The sequence below is a fragment of the Manacus candei genome, unplaced genomic scaffold, assembly GCF_025592945.1.
Source record: "Manacus candei isolate 608988 ecotype Guabito, Panama unplaced genomic scaffold, ASM2559294v1 h1tg000005l, whole genome shotgun sequence".
In the NCBI taxonomy this organism is placed as follows: Eukaryota; Metazoa; Chordata; class Aves; order Passeriformes; family Pipridae; genus Manacus; species Manacus candei.
The window spans coordinates 11,822,905-11,839,624 of NW_026138053.1; the positions used below are offsets into that span (position 1 = coordinate 11,822,905).

The 16,720-nt window shown below is 37.5% G+C and overlaps 1 protein-coding gene across 1 annotated transcript in view; it reads right to left on the reverse strand.

Annotated features, from left to right (window-relative positions):
* Window positions 1-509: 509 nt before the first annotated feature.
* Window positions 510-16,720, reverse strand: part of ZNHIT6 (zinc finger HIT-type containing 6) — a 31,791-nt gene continuing 15,580 nt past the window's right edge. Inside the window, exons 9-10 of the mRNA XM_051804152.1 lie at window positions 4,872-4,996; window positions 510-675 (exon numbers count right to left, since the gene is read on the reverse strand). Coding sequence (XP_051660112.1) covers window positions 590-675; window positions 4,872-4,996 — 211 coding nt within the window. The 3' untranslated portion in view covers window positions 510-589. The remainder of the gene's footprint in view (window positions 676-4,871; window positions 4,997-16,720) is intronic.

Genomic DNA, 16,720 nt, shown 5'->3' on the forward strand with positions numbered 1-16,720 from the left:
TTTAAACCCCACGCTAATGTAGAAGATCCGGGTAGAAGATTAAACATACAGCAACAAGCCACCCTGAAAACACCTGTCCATTAACATATTGAACAAGAATGAACCAAGTAAGACAAAAAAAGTATTGCACCAAAGCACCCAAAATGTCACCATAAAAGACTAAAGTCAAAAGTAACAAAAGACCCTTTTCAGGGTCTATGTCTAATGAAACATCAATTTCATTAGAATTAGATTTCATTTTTCTTCAGTAAGTTCAAGCATTAAGACCCAAATCCACATAAAATACAAATATGTGGTCAGATATTTAAACCTGGAAGTTAGACACTGAGCTTGATAGAAGAAAATGAAAAAAATGAAAAACAATTGAAGGCTGCAATTAAATAAGAATAAAATTTTTTTTCTGGAACCAGCAATTCCCCATCTCTTTATTTACATCCCTAAATATGCATTACTAAATCCAAAAATAGGCAGGCACTTTAGCGAAGAAAGTTAAACCAAACCTCTAGGAATTCAGTTGTATAAAAAAATCATTTAATTAAATAATTAAAACCCCAAAAAGCTCATTCCACCCTCTCCTCTCAAAGCACCGTCATGAACTGTCCCGAATTTCCCCTTCCTCCATAGATGAAATAGATGAACTTTCACTGTCCGAGTTCGCTACAGGTTCACTGCCATCTGAGGATACAGAACACAAAAACCAAACAAGCAATTAGTTTCAGTAATGTTGTTGGTTCATCAAACAGAAGCAGTTTCCTATTTTCTTTTCCTTTCAATCACACTTTTCTTGAGGACAGCTATTTCATAAGACATAACCAGTCTCACAACATGGGATAAGGCCCTGGGTACGATCTTGTTGTTGAAGGAGAAAGCAGGCAATGTTGAGAATTTATTTTAGTTTTTAAATCTTGGTCTTTCGGTCAAGTAGAAAAGCACAAAACTCTTCCTCCACTGAGAATTGTAAGTCATTCGCTTGGTTTGCTTTAATGTTGTTTTCGAGTTGCTACATACACGTATCGTAACTGTAACGCATTATAAGTCATTTACACTTTTACTAACATTTCAATTAATATGGGGAACTACTGAGAAATTCAAAACAGAAAATTAAAATGATGTACCTACGTGCTTCTTCCACATGTTCCAGCATCCCAAAGATGGTGATAAACCATGTGAATCCATAGCTAAGGCTGATGAGGTTCAAGCTGCACAACAACTTGTGCTTTAGGGCATGGCTATTGTGCTCTGCTGAGATCATATAGCGAAGCACTCATTTCCAAAACTGGTCTTCAGCCTCACACCCCATGAATCCTTCTTTAACAAGCACTGACCCTGGTCACCTTGTAGTGAGGTCACCAAATGCCACTGGTTGGTGACACTCAAGCAGCACAAAAATAAACTACAGCAAAGCAGGCCCATGATTCACACTCTGCTCTCTGCTCTCATTGTTATTTTCAGTATTTGATCTGACTATGAATTTAAAGACCTTTTTGAGTATTTAGTGTCAGATGCTTCATTATGAGAAAGGGAGCTGATGAAGTATAGTTACTGTCTTGTCAAGATAAGTTCTACAGCTGGCAAACATGGATAATACATAGGACACAGTGTGCACCTGTACAGTTTCCAAGGAATTTGTTCAAGAAAATAGAGGCATTTCACCCAGAAACATCAGAGGTCACATTTTGTCTACATTAAATCTAGTGTATAATCAATTAACATTTATATGCCAGATATGTACTGAGTAATGCAAAAAGTAAGGATTGTTTTTGCCCCTAAGTCCTGTGAAAGCTTCTATAATCCCCTACTATCTTCAGCCATGACTGACCTTGTATGCTGAAATCAGAGCACCTGTAGGCTTTGCTATTAAGCAAGTCAAGCATCAAAACATCACATAAAAGAATGTGGCAATCTTCTGACTCACAGCAAAGCTCAACAGACAAATTTTAGCTTTATTTTTGTCTGTTACAATAAGTTTTATTTAACAGGAATTATAGATTGTCTTCACTCAAAAAGAACATATTTGTATGGTGCTGACAGCATTGCCTATAAATTAAGATTGCCCATTCCCACCATAAAACTGTCTGCAGTTTACTTATAATTAAAAATTTAAACTCCGGATTTTTCAGTGGCAGTTTCTGTTCTCAATCCTTATTTTCCTTATTTACTTGAAAGTTTCAGCCAAAATACATCAGTCATTTCTGAAAAAAAGGAGAGGAAAAAGTCTTCATGCTCATTAAATTTTAGCAGCTTCTCTTTGAAGGTGTCCAGCTCTAGCTCTCCTCCAGTCTTTGGGGGTTACTACTTGAATCACAGGTAGAATGGTGATCTTTCCCCAACGTGTGCCTGTTGCTGTGGCTATAAAAACTTGCCTCTGTTCTTCCCGAGGAAGGGGGTAGATCTGAGACTGCTCAGTAAAGAAACAATATTTTAGCAATTAAAATTCCCACAAGACTTTGTTCCTTGTTCCAGCCTGGGTCCCTTGCCAGCAGAGTCAGAAGGGTTATGGTAGCTGAGCCCTCATACTGCAGCAGACACCCTGCCAGACATCCACTCATCAATGTGGCAGCTGTTTGCCTGGAATGCAAAGGGAGGTCAGCCGGACAGGCGCTCTGAGCGAGACAAGTGTCCCTCCAGGGGCACAAGTAAGGCAGAAAGGAAAGGCAGTATTGGTAGAAATAGGATAAGCAAGAGCAGGATGGATGGCTTAGGAGGAGCATGCAACTGATACAAAAAGCCATACATGGCAAAGAAACTGGACTGCAGGAAGCACAGAAGATGCTGTAGCAGAAAGGTCACTTCTTGGGAGATGGGAAGGGGCTAGAATACCTCTCTGATTACAACAGACTTCTCCCTGGACAGTCTGGAGATGAACTCAAGATTTGCACTCTTAGCAATTATCTGTGAATGCAACTGCTAAAGCAAAATGAAAACTGTTTTTTTTCCTCCTATATTCTGTAAACATGACACAGAACAGAAGAGTACAATGATTGTGACACACTTCAACAAAAGTGGTATTTTGTCTTCAGACAGAATAATAGCAACAAAAAAGCCCTCCTAGTTTTATATTCATGTCCTGAATACAGTTTTTCTGAAAGAATCTGAAGTTAGTGTCACAGGCTTCCACTCTTAATAGAAAAAATTCCAAGAGCACAGGATCCAAAACAAATTCAAGGCTGAGTTTGTCATCCTAACTGAGAAGATGACAAAAATAAGTTATGATAAAAGTTGCAAAAATCATGATATTTTTGCCATAATTTTTGCTGTGTTATACCCAAGACACCTCAATAGGGAGCTATTAAATTCTTTTTTATGGAATATATAGAAACAGTTAAAACAACAATGAAAAAAAAAGAAAACTAATAGTTCTCAAAACCTGAAATAGCTGTCAGTGTTCCTAGAATACCAGCTCCAGGGATGACTGCTAACCCAATGATCCCTGCAGCAGAGGAAGCTTACTGTCCTTAAGATACACACTTGCCCTGCCCTGTGACAGAGCTTTCCCCAGCTATTACTGTCTCTCTCTTCCCCTTCTCTGCCTTTTACAGAATCAGCTAGGTGCTGCAGCAGCATGACCTCAAAATATAGTTGTTCAATCAACACTTTACTTGAATCTATACCCTTAAAAGGACAACCTCCCTATTAGCTCAGGAGACAATGACAACAACCCTATTCAGATTAAGTATATGAGTCAATCAATTGTAATTCCCTTCTGATCTCAAAATCATAAGGGTAGGGCTGACTAATGAAAAGCAAGGGATCTATATCCAGAAATAATGGAAAAACACAAAAATACCTAGTTTCATGTACTCCAGTGTTTGTTTGTGCACTCCCAGGGTGAGTATCAGTAGACCCAGTTATGTAGACAACACTCCCACCTCATCCCCTGGCACACCGTCTCACTCTCAGAAGCCCTTGCAGTGCACAGCCCAATGAATTTTTACACGTCATATCTTTGAGAGCAGGTTGCCCTCACTTAGTGGATCACTCAGTGTAATCTAGCCAGAACAGCCAAGATCCATGGAAGCTCAGTATCACTGGTACAATATTCTCAGTCACATATTTATTCAGTTAAATCATAGAGATACAGAGCCATGATTGAGCTGCCACAGGGAAACAGTAATTGAAAATATATCTCAAAGCTTTTCCTCAAAAATTTGTAAAAATTACAGGCTGGTTCACCACTGAAAAGTATGGAATTTGACAGCTAAGCTGACCAGGTGGGGGACTAGGAGACAAGAGAACTGATTCCCTATTTCAGCAGCTGCAGAAAGAAAAGCCTTTATACTGGGGAGAACAATGGAAATTCACTTAAAAATTAAAATACAAATTCTTGCTAGACCTGGAATCTCTTTCAAGCTAACTCCAAGATGAAAGTTTTCCCTCAAGTAAATTTCAAAAGATAACACTGTGCTTTTAACCCACCCCAAAACCTACTTTTCCATTATGATTCCTAATAAATATCCCACAATTCAGAATTATTTCTCCAAAGTTAGGAGCTATGCTAGGATGCAAGATTACCAGGCTTACTTGAAACTCATCTTCCCCAGACAGCCTGACTTTGCTACATAAAAAAATTAGCACAAGTCTGAAGAGTTGTTTTACTTTAAAGGCTATAAATATTTTTTTAGAAAAAGAATAAAGCACCAGTAAAAAAAGTTAGAAAAACACATACAACACAGCTAATGGATGTAGGTAATCAGTCAGCATTTTTAAGACAAAGCATTCATAATAGCTTTTTTATACGAATCGTTTTGATTCAGAGTGAAATACAAAACATACTGCCCATTCCTGACATTATCAATAGGTATATCCTTAATTACTGTTTCTGTAAGTAAAATATCTAAGTATAGCATAACAGGAAATATATATATGCTCACCTTTGCCAAGAACCACCATGTCATTCTTCAGTGTTTTCAAGACCACAAATAATGTTGGATACTCAATTATTATTTTGCCTTTCAAATTGTCTAAGAGGCTTCTACTGGCATCCAGTTCATTGTACCTTAAAAATAACAGGAAGTTTATTTTGGATTTTAATACTAGCAAGGACATAACATACATTTTCTGGGAAAAGAAAATATCAAAAAGCTCTCTGAGCACAATTACTTCCTCAAACTGTAATATTTTCTCCCAACACTCTAACTGGAAAACTGGATGTGAGATTTTAGGGAAAGGAAGGGTATTTCAAAGGCCTCTGAAGGTGGGACCCTGTTGCTTTCACTTCCTATAAGAGCAGCATCCAAAGGATGCTCTTATATTATCACACTGCAATCCGAGTTATGCAATTCTTTCTGCAATCAGCATTATTAAATTACCACTAAGCTATTTTATCAGCTAAAGGCAAATTAAGTCCAAAACCAAATATACTGCAGGCAGTACGTGTAGTATTGCCCATGGCTGCTGTACCTCCTCTGATCATTAAAATACTACGCAGTTGTATTTTCTTTTGCCAAAACCAACACTGGATGGTGAAGGATTCATACACTTAATGATTTACAGTAATGTGTGATTAAGAGCAGTACATCAGAAGTCAGCACACAACTAGAATACTTAGGGTAAAACAGGATTTGAGTTCTTGGGATTTAAGGGAGACTTAGTTTGAGCAAAAATTCTCTCATATTCAACTTCAAATCATCATGAAAATATTTGGTTTCATGTTTCACTCAAGCCAAAGTAATTATGACCTCTTCTTACTGAAACCCTTTAAGAGGGATAACAGTATATTATATTTCTTATTGAATGAATGCATTCATAACTTGTGTATTAACATACATGAAAAGAAACATATTTACTGCTTTATTTACAGTACCTTAAATGCAAAGTATGGCAATACCTTTCCTTTGGCAAGGACCTCAACACATTCTTTTATGGTTAAGCAAACATTTACCACCAAGAGGCTAAAGTAATTCACATGCCACAATACACTTTCCATTATCTCATATTTTAGACAAAACATCTTTAGCGTCCAGCTTGGCATAAGATAAAACATTTGTACTTAAAACTATTTTATGATAGTAAATTACTGAAGTGTTAGATCACTGAGTCAGAGCTTTATCTTTATTGTTTTTAAAGTAAATTTTATTGGTTGACAGTGACAGAGAAAACATCTAAATTCTTAGTGCATAATATGGGCTGTCAACTTCAGGAAGAATATAACAAAGGAGCTTAATGCTTCTCTTATTTAAACTTGGCTGTTGCTGTCTGTGCTATCCAAGACTTCAGTCTACCACATTCCCTACTTCATACACAAGTGCAAGTTGAGGTTTTCTGCTAATCCACCTGCCAGCCGCTTCCTGAACTGTGCTTAAGAGATCTCAAAACAAAACTAGTATTTGTCACATCAATTCCAAAGTCTAATTAAGAACAGCTCCTGAGCAAGACTGATTTTTCAGGTTATCTCTGAAGACCTTGTCATGATAAAAATCTTCCCGATTTTATCCCAGGACTAGAACGAGGTCATACATCAGAGGGTGAACAACAGAGACTTGTGGGTAAAAGAAGACTGCCCTGTAAGGTTCTCTTTTCAATTTTTACTTATGAAAAGGCTATACCGGTTTGGAGAAAAATTAAATGAAATGGTATTTTTACAAGTCTTATAACTTCCTGTAATGATTATTCACCAGGATGAGCTGAGGATGTAGGATAACACTGGAATGGCAGGTCCTTTCCTGTATGTGCAGCAAACTGGTCTCACCACAGGCAGAGCTGCAACGAGCAGCAGAATCCACAATGAGCTGCAATGTTCTTCAGGCCCTTCCTTCACAGTACATTTCAAGTGACAATCCAGTAAAATTAATAACCAGCATAAGTTTATCCTTTCACTTGGACTCTTCCATGCTCCAGGACCAGCTGCAGGAACCAACTTAACTGAAGCTGTCATCCTAAACAAGCTCCTTCAGCCCTTCATGCCAGGATGGATTTGGGATAAGCCTGGCTCCAAACTAACAGACCACGCAAACACAACCATGGCCTTAATACCCAATTTCACATCTTTCTTTTAAACCCTCCCCCTGCTTTCTCTTTTCTCCCACTGCCCAGTTCATGCAAATTGTCTGCACTATGGCTTCCCAATCCCTGTACTCAGTGGGATTTCTCTTTGCACCTTCTCTCTCAATCTTCTTTCCTCCCTGGTATTTACTTTCCACATATTTTCTCTCTCCCTTCCGTACCTTCCCTCAGCCTTCCTGAACAACACCCACCATCTAATGATACACTTTCCTGATTATTTTCTTGCCCTAAGCAAGGCTTTATGCCCATGTCGCGAAGCAATAAAGAGGTCTGGATTTTTTTTTAATAAGAAACGACTCCCTTTATAGGGACCACAAAGAGATGATCTTAGCAGACAACAGCTTTTGATTTTAGTTGGAATGAAATAGTAATAACTTCTTTTTGAAGGACAAAAATTAAATAGAAATTGCCTGCCAGTAGGCAGTTTAAAAGCCTACAAAAATTGTGATAATTGAGAAAATTTAGCAAGATTCAGCAATCCTACATCAGTTCCCATATAAACTGTTCTATTTGCTCTATGAACAGCTTTGTTACCTTTCAGAAAATACTAAAATTAATGTGGGTCTGCACTTCTGATAGCATCTATGAGTTTCTGCAAAGGCTAGCTTCACTATCTATAGTTATTCCACCACCTTCCAGGAATTCAACAATTTAGTCTCATAATCTGTCTCCCACAGGCAGGAATGCCGCATTAGGTCACTGCATCACAACAAGTTCCCCTCAAATGGTGCCTGTGGCTATCACTGCAGTGGCGTAACTTGTCTCCTTGAATTCAGACAGCAGGAAATTCCCTGCTGATCAGGTTTTCCTGAATGTCATCTACAGGAACTTTTATTTTAATAATAATGAAAAATCTGCAATTTGGAATTAGAGATGAATTGCAACCATGTTATTTCTTTAGTTTAGTCTTCTAGACACTGAAAAGAGAACAAACAAGTTTTAGCTATCTAAGTAACTGTAAATATTACTAAAATGCATGTTTGTATAATGACGCTCATGATTTTCCTGTGAAAGAGATCAACTAAACCCTTTGCACATATTTTAAACAAAGATGATTTTTCTTCCTAGAACTGAGTGGAAACATCGAGGTATTTACTTGGCATAACTCAGATACAATAAATCATGCTATCTATTTTGAGCCTAGTCTTAAAAATCCACAACCAAACTTACGCTAACTTATGGGAAGCAGGAAGGATTTTTTTTTTTTCCCCGACCAAAGAGGGTAGCATTTCTTAGGTATCGGCATTCGCTTAGAAGAGGGCAAAGACTGGGTACGGCATTTAAAGTCTCTCCCAAGCATTCATTCTGAAGTGCTGCAGTACAGCAAAGATAATAACTAACAGATGGACTTTCATTCCTAAGTGGTGAATAACCTCTTCGTGTGGTTATGATTTGGTGAACATGGAAGTAGGGAAATGCACTCGAATTAGGTATGAAATGAAGGTTGTATGGCAGAAAATAAATGCAATATATTGACACAATGTACTTCGCTTTGTCACTAGGATTCTGACATTCTAAAAAGCCTAAGACTGTAAATTTTATTAGTCCATATACAAACAAAATTAGAAAATTCAATGAACAAACCATCAGAGATCTTAGAAACAAACAAACAAACAAAAGACTTGCTGTAATACTTCCTTTATAACTAACTCTTATCAACAGCAAAACAGTATGAAAGAGTACTCTGTCTAAAACTCTTTTAAAGAAGGAGGATGGGAACCTAATTTGAGCTGATATTTTAACATGAAAAAAATTATACTACAGTTTACACAAATATATAAAACCTGCTAGCTCCTCCTTCCACTCTTGGTTATGTCTCTTCTCCTGGTCTAGGGGCTCCATAATTTGCCTCAACAAATGTTCACTAACATCTATCTCCTCCATACTATTGATACTTGCATAACTCAACCAATACTGATAAAGACCAGATGCCTGGCCAATCCCTTTTCAAGTCAAATCCCCATCTTAAGTAACACTTCCATCAAAAATGTGCTTTTTCTGGAAAAAAAAAAAAAAGAAAACTAGAGCAAGAAACCTTCTCTTAGAAACCATTTGGACCACAAGTCCTGCTAAGTACCAACTAAAAAAGTACAGGAAGAAAAGTTGCCAGCATATCAGGAAAGCATCTTGGATATTATGACCATCTCCTAACTACACCTGCATACACAGAATACATAAAGGCACATCTAAATAATGAGAAAACCATGAAGCTGTTCCTTTTTCTTGCCATATTTTGGCCACAGGTCATCCTCAAACAAAGACCATCTTAAGACCAGGTGTAACAATCCAGTGTCTCCTCTCTTTTATGGGCTGTAAGAGGCTCTGCTACTAGGGAAATCTAAGAACTGCTAAAAACTCAAGTGTAAAATGAGGAAAAGAAAAACTGAACTCACAAACCCCCTTTTATTACTAACATATTTCAGGGAGTTAAAACATCCTGGAAGAAAAAAAATAATGCCCAGGTGAAGACAGCAGGAACACCAATTGTCACCTGAATTATTTGACACAATAGTAGATGTCCAGAAAGATTTAATGGTTTGTTCACTTTTACCCTAGAAAATAGTAAGCAGAAAGAAGAGATAAGCAAAATAACACTACAAGTACATCACAATAGAAGCACAAAGGCTGTCCTTGTTTAAACCTCTTGAGAATGAGGCAATTGCACAAAGAAAAAAAGCAGAGTAAAAGCTGTTTAATGACAATAATGGAAAAATGTATCAATTGATGGCAAAACCCATAAAGGAGATAAGGCAACTGGTGCAACAATTTAGTGGACTGAGCTTTAAGAGTGATGTGGTAAAAGGATTCAGGACGCACAATAATGATTTAAAGATTAATTGAAGTACAGAACATTCTGCATCTTTTAGTTATAAAAGAAAGTACAACAAAACAAAAGGAAAATGTGAAACCAGCAAATGTCAATTTCTTGCATTTGGCAGAATTTGGTTCAAAGAATACAGAAATAAAGGGATACTGAATTTCAAGAATGCAAATACTTTCCTCATCTCTTATGACATAATGAAAAGAAGGAACAAAAATCCAGCAGCAAGTAAAGATACTATAATTCAACTGCATCACGGCAATAGTTCCTTCCACACAAGGGAATTTACTTGCTTTCTGAAGCCAGGTAGCTTAAAAAACTGCTCAAAAGCTCAAGGTTTACAACTCTTTAAATGTTATAGGCCGAGATACTGAAAAAGGATACATCACAATCATGTAAGGTTACTATATGACTTAGATAAAGCACCAAAACAACCTGAGTTAATGATAGCCAGAAGGCCTAAAGCCACTATGAAATTTTCACAAGGCAAAAGTTCTTATTAATAAGAGAGTGAGCTGACTACTGCAGATGAATGCCTGAAGTTTCAGAAACTGAAAAGGTATCAGTGGCATATTTAGTACAAGTAAAAGCTGTGCATGGTTCCCCAAAAATGCAGGGAAGTCAAAATATGAAACTTGTACCATTAATACAATACTGGCATGATCACAGGGAAAAAGCCAATGCTGTAAGTCTAGTTTAATTACAGCACTCTGTTACAGAGCCTCATGGAACACACCTGTAAATAATTTTAAGACGTACAGATCACACCAGGGGATATCAAAGGATGCAATGAAAAACTCTTAATACATAAAGCTCAGAAAACTAATAGGTTAAATCTCATTTGACAAATTAATGAAAGCAAGCAGTGCACTGCTAAAATAAAGAGAAATACAAAACTGATGAGAAATCAGTAATTGTAAATTGACAATACTTTTGCTATTATGCTTGGGTTAATTTAATGAACTACCACTTCAGGAAGAATTGATATCTCTCTTATTTTGAATCCCTAGATAGCAAATATTAACTTCCAAATTTGGCTCATAGGGAGAGAGCCTGAATACCTTTAACACTCTGTACTGAGTGGTGGAAACATACACAAACTTATACTTATTTGCATGGGAATCACAGTGCCATAAATCTTCCATTAAGGTAATGGGTTACTCATGCTTTACAATGAAAAGGAAAAGCTATGAATTAAAGAAAACAAATTATTCTCTTGGCAAACAAGCAGGAAGGTTAAACGTTGAAACAATAAGCCCTTGTTCATTTCCGTCAAGAAAGAGAAAAAAACAGAGGGATTCCCCTTTGGCAGCATCAGGAGGAAATAACAGGTTTTTCTCCTTCCTGACAAGAACACAAAGAAATTTTCCTCTACTTTGCCTCTGTGAAAACAGTGATGGCTGTGATGCCATGTTTCACAGTACTGTAGATTCCAAGTTCAGCCTATCGCTTCAAGCCCAGGACAGAGTTTGTATCTTTGCTTCTAGAAGCCTCTTACTTCAACCTCCCCACATTCCCGGTCCCCAAAACTGAGAAACTCTGCAAACTTTACAATAGCATCTCATCACATCTTTTTCTTCCAAGAAACCAGCAGAAAATCCTCCTTTTCCTTCAGAAAAATATTTTAACAGCACCCCACACAGTTGAATTAAACCCCTCAACACATCTCACGACACTTATGCTGGACTGGAATAGGACAAATAGTTTGAACATTACTTCTGCTCTACAGCTCATTTTTACCAACTCCTTCCCTCAGCCAAGGGGCAACACATTATTCAACAGGGTTTTTCCAACTGCAATATTTTCTTGAATTTCATAGCCTGTTTTCTTGCCTTCAAGTCTGTTTTATATGCAGTATATGTACTGCATGTTACACAGTACATGAATTTCCATGAAGGCTTTTTCCATACTATGCATATGTTACATAGTACATACATACAGGCCAGTTCTCCCCAGTAGAGATGGCAGGCTGGAGCAAACCGCCAGATTTGTTCTTGAAAAAGCCTTTCCTAGATGCCTATTTCCTAGGAGAGAGGACAGAAAATCTGCCTGTGCATGTGCTGGGTAGGTTGCTCCCATAATTCAAGCACAGTTATGATGCAAAAAAAGAGGATACTGTGTAGTTTTGTGTTTTAGAATTTGAGGTCTGCCTACCCTTTTTGCAAGCATGAAGGGTCTGAAGGTCTGAGGGTCTGCTTGTGGTGCTTACAGAACACCACTACATGACTGGACAGGTCAAACCACTGGCTGAAGCCAACTGCGACACTTTTACTGTTATCTCATCCTCCATCTCTCTACGTATGCACTCCTCCTCTGCAAGCTGTCTGAATTTAACTTGCTGCAATACAGACAGCAGAATTTGGGAGCGGAGGCTATGACTTCAAATAAATCTTTCTGCAATAAATGTCTCAGTCAGCAACACTCTAGCAACTCTAATGCAATACCATTAATTATAAAACAGTTCATCCAAAAGAATTCAGCATGGGTTACAAAACACTGGATTGTTACTTTTAAAAAAACAGGCGTCAACTGGTTCATAAAGGAATCTCTTTCAAGAAAAAAATGAATGATTGCTCAAGATAGTAAGACAGACAAACTCTGGGTTTTATTTGAATAATCCCAAAAATCTTCTGAAAGGTCAAGTAATTATAGTCAGACATCTGACACATTTAGCTATGCATGCTACAGATTCAGACCATACACACACATTCAGCAATTACTAGTTTTCTGCTTTCCATCTATGTTGTGTAATACAGGATTCCAATGAAAAACGTAAGTAGCTAGGAAGGAAAAGTGAGTGTTTTTTACAGTAAAAACTGTGTAACCTGGCATCTGTTGCTCTGCATCGCTTTTGTCAGCAGAGAGACTGATTTTCAGATAAAGAAGGAGCATGTGAAAAATGACACTGAAATGGCTGCAGTAACAAACTAGAAAGCTTGAAATAACCTGCAGGAAAACGTAACAAAGTATTCAGTAAGAAAAGTTGAAGTTTTAATAGGAAAACTCCACAACCCAAACTCTAGCACTCTGGGAAAAAAAAGCAGCAAGTATTAGTACACAGGAACCCTGTGTTTAAGAAACAGACTATAGACCAAATTCTATGTCCCCTTGAACAGACCAAATTCTATTTCCCCTTGAACAGCACAAAGTCACCAGTGCCTGACTACAGTTATGCAGTGAAGAATGACTATTGTGAGCTAGCTCCCTGCTTTTGTAAAGCTGGCAGAGCTCCTTTTGTGCCAGCTGCTGCAAGCTAGAGAGGAGTAATGAATTCTACTGTCAATCTTCTGGCATAGGTTAAAGCCAGCTTGGGGTCTGTTCCAACTCATGCCAAGGCCAGCAGTTCAACCAGGGATTTGTATCCTTAATTCCAGTCTCATGTATATCACGTACTACACAAATGTGAAAAGAAATTGCTTCCAGGGTAAGGCTAGAGAATCTTAAATACACCACCCCACATTTTTCAAAATTTGCAGAAAATGCAAAGGATGAAATTATGCTTGAAACATGCCAATTCTAGCACATTTGTTTTGCTAGATGAAGTACTATTTTTGAAACAAGGTTGTAATAAGATGGTAAGAAGAACTGATCCATGTACTGCACTAAGAGCAGTGACTTTTTAAAGAAACTGAGTTTTGTATGAAAAGCAGAAAGCAGACTATATGCTGTCTTGGTTTTACATGAAGCTACTCATAAATGCTAATGCAGAAGGAAGTGCCCTATGAAGACAGTATGAAAAATTAAGGGAAACACTAACATATCAATATTTGAGGCTACCTTCAATGTATTTCAATATAACAGCTTTTTCTATAATCTTAAAATCACTGACAAAACAGGTAACTAATAGACATTTTTAAGGATAGGGACATAAAGATTCTAAATACTACATTAAAAAGGATTTAGTTCCATTACACTTCTACTACTTTCTGAATTCCAAGATGATTATCCAAAAGTCTGCTGGCTTATCTGCACATACTAAAGCAAAAAGCTTCACCTTTCTAAATCTATTACTGTGACTACTGAGACCTACTGATGTCCTCTAACCCTTAGTTATTTAAAAACAACAGACTGCAAAAGAAAATTCTCTTTGAGCACAGAAACTCAGTCATCCAAGGAAATAACTCTCATTTCTGCCAGCTGATCTTGAGACAGGGAAGTGCTCCAGAATTACTAACATCATCCAGCCTTCTGGGAAGCAACTGCATTGAATCAGTTAAAGTAAAGTAAGTCTTCACCACCATAAAGCAATGGCACTCAGTAGAGAAGAACCTCTGATACTTGTCTAGCAGATTTTCTAGTCTGTGGTCCACCAGAAATAAGTGGCAAATGTGCCAGTGTTCTCATGTGCACCAGCCAGTGTCACCACAGAGAGTAAGAAGCACCTTGACGCTGGAACAGGCACAAAAATTCCTTTGATTTTTTTTTTTTGCTTTCTGAGTAATTGAAGCATGAGCTGCAGCAGTACTACTGACACAGAAAACAATTCTACAGCTGATTCTATATACATCCCTGTATGGTGTGGGAGTTTTACAACAGGAAAGTGACAGGATACAATCTGGTAACACTGTACTCCAGCTCCTTCAAGGATGTGGTCCACTGAAAGCAGTGGGCTTTGCAAAGCTCTTAAGGCCAACCAGACATATTTTATTATATTTTCCAGGCATCTAAATATCCTGTCAGTGTCTACTCCTATCTTCAAATCCCCAAGAAGTTCTCTACAACAACTTATTCTGAAAAAACATTCACACGCCATTTGGAATAGGCAAAAAAGAACATTACTATACAAAAGACTTAACATTGATCCTTAAGAAAGCATTATTTTTTAGTTCTATTAAACTAAATGCATGTGATTAAAGAGTAAAGTATCTAAACCAGATTTGTGCAAGATGTTACTGAACCCAGTAAAAGAGATACCAAAGTATCTACTGTAAATTAAGTTTGTTGCAGTTATTTCTCTTGCAGAAATAGGATCATTTTATATGATAAGGCTGAGTAAATAAATTTTTCATTAAGTATCTGTAGTTACAAAAACCCCCAACTTTTAACTATTAACTTACTATTGACAAATACCAAGGGTCTGTTGGATTTCAGAATTCTTTTTGGGAGGGGTTGGTGGCTGTTTTGGTTTGGGTTTTTTTTGTTACACAAAGCCTGATAAGGCTATCCTCAGGAGAATGAGAATGTGTATTTCCCAAACCAGACTGTATAATTTAGCCATTGCATCTTTCCTTTCCTTAGTGGAAAAAGCAATATTCTTACCATATGAAGTCACTTTGAAGGCATCCCAAATAAAGGTCTGAAGATAGTCAGGACACTAATCTATCCTGAAGAAAGAAAATACTACTTATAAAAGAATGTAGACTGTAAAAATCATCCAAGAGGCAGCAGTTAAACCTTTCTTGGAATAGTTACAGCTGAGGAGAGAATGGACACCAATCACCAACTAAACATTGCATAACAGGTGATAGAAGCAAGCAGTACCAAATGGAAAACTATTCTGACCCATTCAAATGCAGATTTTTTCCAAGGTTTTAAAGGAAGAAGATAATAGTATAACGCTTGTTTTTTCAAATCCTCTTTCATAAGATTCCTCATAAAGTACATGTAGTTAATGAGAAGACTATCAAATGTAACTAACAGTTATAGAGCATTAGATAACAGGTAGGAAGGAGAGGACATGAGGAGAAATTATGCTTTCGGTTACCCCAGGTAACTGTGGAGTGCTACTAATTAATATTGAAAGCAATTCTTACAAGCTGGTTTTAGAGAAGACAGAAATAAGAGCTTATCACAACGTTTTCTAAGAACCGTCCCCACTGATGATAAAAGACACGTAGCTTGAGGAAAGCAAGCACTGTCTTTGGCAGCTATCCATGATACCTGCACAACAGTGGTTTTCTCAAGTTCTGCAGAAAACTGTGAGAAAGCAGAAATCTGTACTATGTGGTTAATTAGAATTTTTGAAGAAAAAAGACCCAAAAAATTTAAAGCATTCTACAAAGGACCTTCAAACTAAAAGGGCCATTTGCTGTGAAACACAGAAAACAGCCAAAACTAAACCACAAACTCCTGTTTCATAAACAATTGCAGGAAATACTAAAATCCTTCTGTAGCATACTTATCTTAAAACTAAAAGACTAACATTTTGTAACCTATAATAATCCTGCTTAGATGCTCTCCAAAACACCACTGCTTTTCCTCAATAATATGCAATTGTAACTATGAAAAATACTTTTTTGAAAAGGTTCTGCTAAGCCTAAAAACAACATTTGATTTAACAATGTATTTTTACAGCTTTTCTAGTATCTCGTGCTTGTGGAGCAGAAATTTGTCTGGTGGTCATAAAGTGGTGGATAACACAACATTCATGTAGACCTAGATGTATTAGTAGCCTACACCAATCCCACTCCTTCAGTCTGCCCACAGAGTTATGGAAGAGCATTCTGACGTACAGGAACACATAGCCTAAAATCTTGCAGAGTGGCGAGACACAGGATGAGAAATTACTCTGAGCTGACAGTGGCACTCAAGGCTACACAAACTAACAGATCCCCACTGTTAAAGAAATGTGGATAAAGAAAGGTGCGAGAGCTCTGTTAGCACTCAGCTTTTGTTCCATACTCAAGGCCAGTAAGCAGCAAGCTGGTCATGGTTCAGTCACAAGTACTTCCACTGCAATTCCAAGCATAGATTTATGGAATAAGGACCATTAGTGCCCCAATTAATTTAACCAGGGTTGGGGAACAAAAAGGAGAAGAAATCAAAATAAATTCTTCCTTACTTAACTGTAATGCAACTACAGTAAAAATCTGAATTCCCTCATAGAGCCTTTGTCACAACAACTACACTGGCACAACTGCACTGAGAGTGCCTGCTGGCACAGACACAGCTTATGTC